Consider the following 9,783-nt stretch of genomic DNA (forward strand, 5'->3'; position numbering starts at 1 on the left):
ATTCTACATCTTCCTCTGGTCACATCCTCTTCCCCCCTCTTAACACTTTTCTTCTCGCGTTCTATCCTTGAAATACACCACACCACCCACCATGGAGATGTACCAAGGCTCATCAACGCAGCAGCCCGCTGCCATCTGTGCGCTCAAGTCGCCTGTCGATGCGTAAGTAAAACCATCTGCCGTCTACCTCGTCGAGTCTCGTCGAATACATGCTAATCTTTTTTATTTCGCAGTATCCACATCCTCGAAGCTGTAAGATTGGGTATAGTCCCTCGAGTGACGAGGCGTCTCACAGGTCATGAGAGAGCGATGATCAGACCAGGTACCGTCTGGGTATGGGAAGAGGGTGAGTCGATGATATCTCATATCGCCTTCCTTCCTGGAGATAAAATGAGCTGACGAGAGAAATCACCAACAGAGGAGACCAACATGCGTAGATGGACTGATGGGAGGAGATGGGGTGCTTCCAGAGTAGGAGGAGGCGGTTTCCTGGTTTACACCGAGTGAGTCTAGGATCTATGGTCCACCACCATTGCTTCACAACACTGACGATATCATTACAGGTCATCCGAATCACATTCCCCACCGCCTGCTCGATCCGATTCACCCTACGGCCAACACAACGGCTACTATCCCGGACCCTCTTCGTCCCGTCGTCAGGAGAGCTTGATCAAGCAAACCTATTCTACATCCATGACTCACCCAGTCACCGGTAAATTGAAGAAGTTTCACGTAGTAGCCTACTCAAGTAAACACAATCCTCAAGGCGACGCTCATAATCCACTACCATTACCTCACCAACTGCCCGCGTTGGCATCACTCCGAGTCACACCGGGAATATGGCCAGAATGGGAGCATCGGAGAGAGCAGGAATTCGGAGCGACAGGTAGAAGACCACCTTCCGCCTCATCATCCTCATCGAACTTCATGCCTCCATCCCAATCTGCCCCAGTCACTGCTGTATCCTCACCCAATGGACCACCCTACTCCGTGGTGGTTCCGCCAACCGCCTTCCCTGCCTCTGGTCATCCACCCTCACCACGGAACGATGGTGGGAACGGGAATGGCATGTATGGTCGACCTTTCCCACCACCGCCGCCTATATACCCTCGAAACGGATATGACGATAGGAATTCACCCGCGCTACCGCCTCTTCCTCCCCAGGGGAACCTTAGAGGTCCATCCGCCCCGTACCCTCAACCGCCCCCAAGGCGCGATCAGTACGACACCTCTGCAGGATACCCTGGACGACACATGTCAGTCCCGCCCATGTACCCCAACCAGCCTCCCCCGGGGTCAGAAAGGTTCCATCCATACGGTATGCAATCTCGAAATACCAACAGGGTGACATCCTACCCTCCGCCATCAGCTTCCATCCCTTCTACCCCTACGGACCGGGAGATGGGCTCGCCCTCACAGCAATATCCTTTTGCCTACTCCCGACCAGATAGTAGAGGGTACGAGACCAAACCGAACCCTGAAAGATTATCGCCCGAAACTACCTTCAGAGCTGATGGAAATACAGATCCTAGGAGGTATCCATCAAATAACGAGAATGGCACAGGTACAGGACATTCCAGACAGGTATCCAACGCTTCTGCCTCTGCTTCTCGGGCTGAGGGATCGCCCACGCAGAATTCACCAAATACATCAAGCAGATTACAGCCCCCTTCCAACTCTACGAACGACCTCGGTCTGGCAGCTGCCTCGGGGAGATCACCCAAGATGTCCATTTCTTCTACACTGCTCAATACCCCCGGAACGGGGACAGCAGGACAGGGGGTGACACTACCGCCATTGAGGACGACGCTGGATAAGCCCAATGGGTCTGTGTTACCTTCCCCTGGAGGGGGAGTCAGTCCAGGTGCAAGGAGTGGGAGTGTCAGCGATAGTCCGAATAATGAGCTCAAGAAGGATTGGCAGGGCAAGGGAGCGAATGAAGATGCTAGGCAGTTGGGTGAGCTTGGGAGGAGAGTGGTTCTGTAATTGATGAATGGGAGAGAACATCGATATGTATAATTTAGATTGAATATGAGACACACATGGAGAATGAGACTTTTCGTTACATGCATTTACAGTTTAACAAGAGCTTAGATCGTATAGCCCAGCTATGCGCGATCAATTTGTTTCACGATGCTCGTGGCAGCGCAAATATGACGATTTTGTTCAATGGTATCTTACAACGATGCATCAGCTTGAGAATACGTCTTGACAGCTTTATGATGAATGAGTGGAAGAAAGCAAGCAAAATGAAGTACAATAAAACCAAAGTGGGAATGCAGAGTAAACAGGGAAATATAATGAGGGTATACTGCTATAAAAGTTCGTTGAATTCACCCATGTCCTGTTCACAATCCCCGTGAAACTCTACATAGCCAGGACGTTCAACCTCCCACCACTCACGCACCCCACCCAATCGCCTTTCTCGGAGAACGCCAGATTATTAATCTCGTTCTCAGCTGTCCACCCTCTCACAGGGAGGATCTCCAATGGATCCCCACCACTACTGTTATTGCTCTGTGAAGCGGTGGATTCACCCCTCGAAATGGATCTCCCGCGATTACGCGATTCGGGTGTGATGGGCGGTGACAACGTGTCGTACGAATTTGGATTCGTCGTTGTATTGGAGCGAGAGGGTTTGGTGTTTGATGTGGATGGGGGTCGGGATTCAGGTAGTGGGGAGGTGAGGTCGTAGAGGAGTAGTTGGGAATCGTCGCCTGTACAGCCGATCAGTGTCTGACCATGTCTGGAGAAGATGAGTTGACCTACCACAGCTCGCTATCCATCCTCCGCCCGTCGAGTCGCCTCGTCCCGGAGCACCCCACGCCACTGCACCAAGCGGAGCAGAGTGTCCCCCGAGCTCAGCAACGGGTTGTCCTGGGCTTCTCATATCGAGGACGAGAATTTTCGAATCGTCCAATCCGAAACATGCCATCATGTGTCTATTTCGACGTTGCGCATGATCAGCATGAGGATACCCTGATCGGCAACAAAGGGAGGGATCACTCACTGCTCTTTCTTGCTGAATGCTATTCTGGCCAGAGGTGTATCTTTACTTGATTCATATAGGATCGTAGAATGTTCTAATTGTCGTAGATCGAATGCACGTAGAGAACCGTCCGCTCCGACAGAGACGAATATATCTGATGAGTGTGGGAGCCATGATCTGAAAGGCACATGTGGGTGTCAGTACATATCCAACAATGTGGGACCCAAACTTCACTCACAGATCATATACTGCTCTATCATGAGCTATAAGCTGAGTTTTAGCTTGAGAGGTATTGATATCCCAGTAAGTAGCTGTGGTGTCTATCGAGCAAGTTACAATTGATTGCGTAGAGATAGGATTCCAGCTGAAGGAAGTGACGGGTGGTAATGACGAATGGGGCATTTTGCTCTATCGTCACACCCTTCCAGTCAACCAACGCCTAAGTAATACCATAGCCGCAAGAAACAAGGAACTCACGTTGGTCAAGACACTCCTACTTTTCACTGTATAGCTACCTTCCCCCGAATCCGTCCATCCATTGTTCCCCTTATTGACATACCCCGTATCATTCCCATTCCACTCTTTGGCGACCTCGTAAATCCTCAAAGCATCACCCGAAGTAGCTATCAACTCGCCCCTCCCTCCACCATCCTCGTACCCCACGGAGGACAATGATTCTCTAGGTTCCCATCCCACTTTAGTCGCTGGAAAATTGAGGGAATGACTGGTCAGCTGCTGGAAATCGCTTGAACCGGATGATGAGGGTTGGTTGTAATGGCTATGATGGTGATGGTGGTGATGATGCGATTGTTGTTGCTTTTGATCAACTACGATGAGCTTGTTGGTAGAGGAAGTGGATACGGTGGTGAGGGCTATGCGGAAGGGATGGGAGGGAGAGTTGGAGAATGATATGCCGTATAGCGGGTCTGCAAGAGAAGTCAGCCGGTGAAAGGAAAGGCATATATTCATTACTGAGAATTCCGCATTGCGCTGTCGGTCCTTGGATGACAGGAGGTTGGCTTGAGGAAGGAGAAGGTGGAACTCACAGTTCGTGTCATACTGAAGCAGCCGCTGGGATGACATGGTGACTATTCTCCTCTAGCTACCTGCTGGAGAACACCACCACGATGTCCTGGTCCGATATGTGTAAGAGAGTCGGGCTTCTGAATATACAACGTTCGTGTTCCCGGGTATACTTGTTGCAGGGTACTTTTGTGAGACACTTTTCTCTTCTCTTCCTCTGCACACTTATGGGTACAGTCTGTGAGTTTCTTTCGTTGCTCTTGTTGTATTCTGAGGTAGATGTGATGAGGAAGAAAGTGAGGAGATATGGATACTGCGTTGAAGATGACCTACTTTTCGACATGACCATAGTTCGCGTTCATCATCCACCCGCTCGGTAACTGAAACACCACAAACACGTGGCACATGGGTGCTGGCGAAGCCAAATCACGTGATCAAAGTCAGCGGCAAACAGTTACAACGACAGCGAGAGTGACAATGGAGGAAGACGAGCAAGATGGTAACGATATATGCATGGACGTTGATACCCATTCACATATTCAATACCGTTCAGCAGGAGCATAGTCAGCCCACCATCACCACCGAGGCATGTCGACGACAGCAGAGTATGTCGCAAAATTCCCTCGGCGGAAGAAGCTCTGGGAGACGGTCGAGAAATATTGGTTGGAGGATGCGAGGCGTAAGTGCAGGTTTATGTCCTAACACACTGAAATGATAGCTTATAGCAAACGATATAATCATATAATATATAGGACCACCCGGATCACTCGATTCATCGCTCAAGAAACATACGACCCTCCTGAACAGGCTCAAATCGTCCTTACTCGTCGGACCGGCTGAAACGCTGATAAAGGAGATCGACGGGTTGACACTGACCAAATACCTCGAGGAGATCGTAGCTGCCGTAGTGGAAGGATCAAACAAGAAGGGAGACTCGGAGATAGCTGTGGATGTGAGCTTGTCCCCTCTCTCCCCCAAAAAGGCTGGTAGTGCATTAGCTGATGTGATACCAGATAATCGTTCATCTACATACAAGATTAACGCCAGATTTCCTTCCTCTCCTCTTACAACCCCTCTTATCGATCCTTTCGTCTCCTACCACATCCAACGCTCCAGCCAGCAAAGATGCAGAGAAAGATAAGGAGAAGGAAGATAAAGAGAGATTGGGTAGACAGAGACCTGTTTTGAGGATTGTAGCTGAACTAGCTATGATTGGAGCTTGGGCTGAGGGACAGACTAAGGGTGCTTCGGAAGTTGGAAAAGTGTTGAAGGGGTTTGTGAGTACGATCTAATGAAATCTCGATATACATTGTACAATGTTGATAAATAAGCTCGCCAGATGACCGGTGATACCCAGTATACCAACTTACCTCTCCTCACAACCTTCCTTAAATACTTTGTTAGAGCTTATCTCGGCCCCACTCCTATACCCATCAAGAATGGGCAATCCAACGGTGACAGCGCAGAGAAAGAACAATTACTAGAAGATGTTACTGAGCTTATACCCGTGGAAGTGCAGAAGAAGATGAGGGAGCTGTTTGAGAATTACTTCAATACAGCTAGCAAGACATTGGTCAAAGGTCAAATTGTAAGCTGGTCTCCTTGCGGCTGTTCAAGTAAAATAAGCTCACAAAACAATACATCAAACCTTTTAGAGGTTACTCGAACAAGACCGAAGAAACCATGAAGCGTATATCAAATCCGGAGAGATATTCGAAGATCGTCAACAAGCCTATGAGAAGATGACCAAAGCCGTCGAACGACTAACTACCGGAGTGACCACCTTGGCTGATTTATTAGGATTGCAAGCTCCAACCCTGCCTACCGCTGCAAGTCTGGCTAAATCTGGATTACAGATTGTGGAAAGTGCTAGTTCCTTCACTGTGAGAGAGGACGGACCCATATCTGGGGGGATATGGGATGACGAGGAGGAAAGAAGGTTCTACGAGGATTTGGTGGATCTCAGAGAAGTTGTCCCGTCTGGTCTATTGGGGATAAAGGAGAGTAAACCCGCGAATGGTAATACCTCTACCACAGAGGAGGTCATAGATGGAAAGGAAGAAGAGGAGAAGCAAAAAGCAGATGAAGAGGATTTACGAAGACAGTTGGAACAGATGGAATTGCAGCCTGATACCAACGATCAGCCATCTACCTCTGAACCACAAGCTCAGGAGATGTCTAGGACAGTATCGACATCTACTTCTGGAGAAGGTAATACACAAGAACCTCGGGTAGCTGAAGATGATGAACCTGCCGTACAGGATACTAGCGTGATTGAAGATGATGGTCTCCAATCTGGACCTGCGGCGAGATTGACCGCTTTGTTCGCTGCGTTGCCCGAAGCCAATAACAGAGAGGTGGTGGATAAGCTGGCAGTGGAATTTGCGTTCTTGAATTCTAAAGCTGCTAGGAAGAGGTTAATCAAGGTATGTCTCATCGCATCTCCGCTGATAGTTTGGACGAGCTGATATTGCTTGATTGGGTAGTTTATCGGCGAAGTACCTAAACAACGGACAGATCTGCTACCTCATTATGCTAGATTCGTAGCTACGCTGGATAGGTATATGCCTGATATAGGTACCGGTGTATTGCAGATTGTAAGTGTATCTCTTTCTCATGACCTTCCCATGTTCCGTAGAGACCTATCTTATTGATGTGCATGATTCTTGTTGTAGCTCGACGAAGAGATGCGATACCTTCAAAGGAAGAGGTTGGTACGAGAGCTAGATTCGTTACGATTGAAGGTGAGTCTCGCTTATACATATGACCCAAACATCAACGAATGAACCTTGTCTGACAATCTTGCTTGATTGTATAGAATGTCCGATTCTATGGCGAATTGGCGAAATTCAAGGTTGCTAAACCATACACTATCCTCCACGTGCTCAAAGTATTCTTGGACGAATTCAAGTTCAATATTGAGAATATATCGAATCTGTTGGAGAATTGCGGGAGGTTCTTGTTGAGGTTCGAGGGGACTAAGGAGACCGCTAAGAAAATGGTGCGTCTGCTGCATCTTGACTTGAAATCAAAAGACGGTGGAGGGTTCAAGGTACATGAAGGGTCACTAGCTGATGTGTATGACTTGTAGGTCGAGCTGATGAGAAGGAAGCAAGGTAACTCCCATTTGGATCAACGACATCAGGTGATGTTGGAAAATGCGTTCTATATGGTATGTCCATCATCAGCTTCGCACCAATATTCCCAGACGGATGGCTGATATACTGTCATATATCAGTGCAATCCACCTGAAAGAGTAGCTCGAGAAGTGATAATACTTTCACCAATGCAAAGTTTCATCCAGCACCTCTTTCATGATATCCTGATGAAGAGGACTTTGGATAAAGTATTGAAGTTGTTAAGGAAATTGCACTGGGAAGATGCCGAGGTGAGCTTACCTATATGTAGCGAGCGAATGACCTCTGAGATTGAGCTGATCGGCATTGCTGGATGTAATTGTAATGTAGACATACGAATTCATATTATCGTCATTCGCCTCACCAAACGATATCAAATTTGGGAATATCCCATACCTCGCTGCGTTAGTTTACGACCTACAACGATATCATCCTGAATTCTCCATCGCGGTGGTTGATCAAGTGATGGAGGATATCAGAATAGGGATGGAAGAGAATATCTTCAAGCACAATCAGAGGAGGATAGCGACGATCAGGTATCTCGGAGAACTTTATATGTATAGGGTCGTAGGGGCGGGGGTGATTTTTGAGACGCTTTGGGGGTTGTTGAGCTTTGGGCATTGTAGGTCTATTTCTCAGTGTAGTGTACCGTTCAGAATTCATCTTCCCCTACACCTCTTGTTCCTTCTTGTCATACCCATTCACCAAGGGGGTATAAGGGTATGTTCGTCCTGGGCTTACATCATTTCTATCAGCCGACCCATTCCCTATTCCAGGACGAGAATCCCCTATAGACGCTGTCGATGATTTCTTCCGAGTACGATTAGCATGTACCCTTCTGGATACTTGCGGGGCATGCTTTGATAAAGGATCGCAGGCTAGGAAATTGGATCAGTATTTGGTGATGCTTCAGGTGAGTACTTTCAGCTGCAATAAACAGGACATGAGCTGATATATGTTTTAGCTTTATGTAGCTTGTAAAGCCGAATTACCCATGGATGTAGATTTCATGCTTACAGATACACTTGATGTTAGTTGCGAGACCAGTATTCTGATTCATAAGGGCAGATTAGCTAACGCGAGGGTATGTGTGCAGACGCTTCGACCCAAGATGCCTCATTTGCGAACGTTCAATGAAGCTGCTGCTAAGGTTGATGAGATACTTGCGTTGGGTGCGGGTGAAGGTCAGCTGCATGACTCCGATTCCGTCGAAGAATAATCAGCTGATAAATGTGACATATTCAGACGATGAGAGCGATTCCGAAGGTAGTGAAGAAGGTGATAGGAATGTCCCTGAAGACCCACTCGAATCGAATGAAGCAGAGGTGAGTTGTCTCGTCCAACATCAATGATCTGAGAGCAGATCTGATATATTCAAATGTTCCAGGTCATCCCCGCGCCAAACGAAAACAACGAAGAAGAAGAGGAAGATAACGTCGTCCTGATCCGAAAGGAAGAGACGGAGAAACACTCCGAGATGGACGAACAGGCCCAATCAGAGTTCGATAGGGAATTCGCAAAGTTGTTAGCTGATACGACGGATGCGAGGAGGGATCAGCGGAAGAATGCTCCTCCGGTATTTGATACGGCTGTTCCCCTGATCCGAAAAAAGCATGAGGAAAAGGAGGTGGCTGCTGGGCAGGGAGGGGAAGGGAAGATGCAGTTTATGTTGTTGAGTAAGAAGGGGAATAGGCAGCAGGTGGGTCTTCATCATTCTTCGTTTCTCAGTGGTGATGGTGCAGAATCATCCTCCTTTTGATGAGTTCGATTCATGGATCGGAGCTAATTGAGTGGACTGTGACTGCAGATACGATCCCTTAATATACCCATGGACTCGACCATAGCATTAAATTCGAAATCGCATCAGGCGCAGTCGAATGCTGAAAGAGAACAGTTGAAGAGGTTGGTATTGCAGAATGAACGGAGGTTGGAGAGGGCCGAGGTGCAGGGTGAGTGGATTGACGTCCCTTGGCGTGATGATGGGATATCATGTCTTGCCTGAGCTGTCTGATGTGGAGGATTGAGAGGAATGAGATGCTGATCTTGATGTACCACATGTAGACATCGAAACGAGGGGTATCAAATTACGATATCTACCTTCATAAGCTTGGTCTGTGATATACTGTCATTCGGGTCACACAATCTCGGTCGAGATGTTCGGACCCGCATCAGACAACTTGAAGAGACACTGTACTCTTTGTCAACGCATTATCGACGTTTTGTAGACGGAGCAAGTGGAGACATGGGATGAGTACCAGGGTATACGAGAAGACAATCACCTCAGACCTCCAGTACTGCATACCTCTCATCCGTTGTTTATACGTTGTAGACAATGCTCTGATCTCTGATTTCACCATATGGCGTGAGGGGAGGATACATATCTCAATGCATATACGCTCTACATCTGATCCTGCGCCCAGGTATCGTATCGGGGTAACCCATTCCGTTCTATATTCCGTTGGAAGATGACCCTCCCGCACTAGTGCGATCGCGTCGAGACGTCATTTCTTGTTATCTCTGCTTTCTGCTTTTTTCACGTTTCTAATTTTGAATCTGTGCAACAACTCAAAACACCTTTGTCAATTGTACTTGTGGATATACCTTTGCTTCTCACATTCTCATCGCCTGCTCTTC

At 47.9% G+C, this 9,783-nt stretch overlaps 3 protein-coding genes across 3 annotated transcripts; 2 read left to right on the plus strand and 1 right to left on the minus strand.

Annotated features, from left to right (window-relative positions):
- Positions 1 to 91: 91 nt before the first annotated feature.
- On the plus strand, positions 92 to 1,986 carry I302_101563 (uncharacterized protein; the record flags this gene model as incomplete). Its single annotated transcript, XM_019186949.1, has 4 exons — positions 92 to 162; positions 234 to 346; positions 419 to 503; positions 564 to 1,986. 4 exons carry the CDS (start codon positions 92 to 94, stop codon positions 1,984 to 1,986), a joined length of 1,692 nt encoding a protein of 563 aa, XP_019049827.1.
- Positions 1,987 to 2,367: 381 nt separating this feature from the next.
- On the minus strand, positions 2,368 to 4,072 carry I302_101564 (uncharacterized protein; the record flags this gene model as incomplete). The annotated part of the gene is made up of 6 exons (XM_019186950.1): positions 2,368 to 2,717; positions 2,770 to 2,942; positions 3,011 to 3,166; positions 3,228 to 3,397; positions 3,467 to 3,915; positions 4,036 to 4,072. 6 exons carry the CDS (start codon positions 4,070 to 4,072, stop codon positions 2,368 to 2,370), a joined length of 1,335 nt encoding a protein of 444 aa, XP_019049828.1.
- Positions 4,073 to 4,600: 528 nt separating this feature from the next.
- On the plus strand, positions 4,601 to 9,254 carry I302_101565 (uncharacterized protein; the record flags this gene model as incomplete). The annotated part of the gene is made up of 18 exons (XM_019186951.1): positions 4,601 to 4,691; positions 4,765 to 4,964; positions 5,026 to 5,289; positions 5,352 to 5,600; positions 5,668 to 6,438; positions 6,499 to 6,609; positions 6,688 to 6,756; positions 6,831 to 7,013; positions 7,104 to 7,184; positions 7,251 to 7,400; positions 7,480 to 7,771; positions 7,905 to 8,062; positions 8,114 to 8,179; positions 8,246 to 8,333; positions 8,395 to 8,474; positions 8,537 to 8,848; positions 8,957 to 9,098; positions 9,211 to 9,254. The coding sequence occupies 18 exons, from the start codon at positions 4,601 to 4,603 to the stop codon at positions 9,252 to 9,254; spliced, it is 3,351 nt and encodes a 1,116-aa protein (XP_019049829.1).
- Positions 9,255 to 9,783: the final 529 nt, after the last annotated feature.

This window comes from Kwoniella bestiolae, chromosome 1 (genome assembly GCF_000512585.2).
Source record: "Kwoniella bestiolae CBS 10118 chromosome 1, complete sequence".
Classification (NCBI taxonomy): Eukaryota; Fungi; Basidiomycota; class Tremellomycetes; order Tremellales; family Cryptococcaceae; genus Kwoniella; species Kwoniella bestiolae.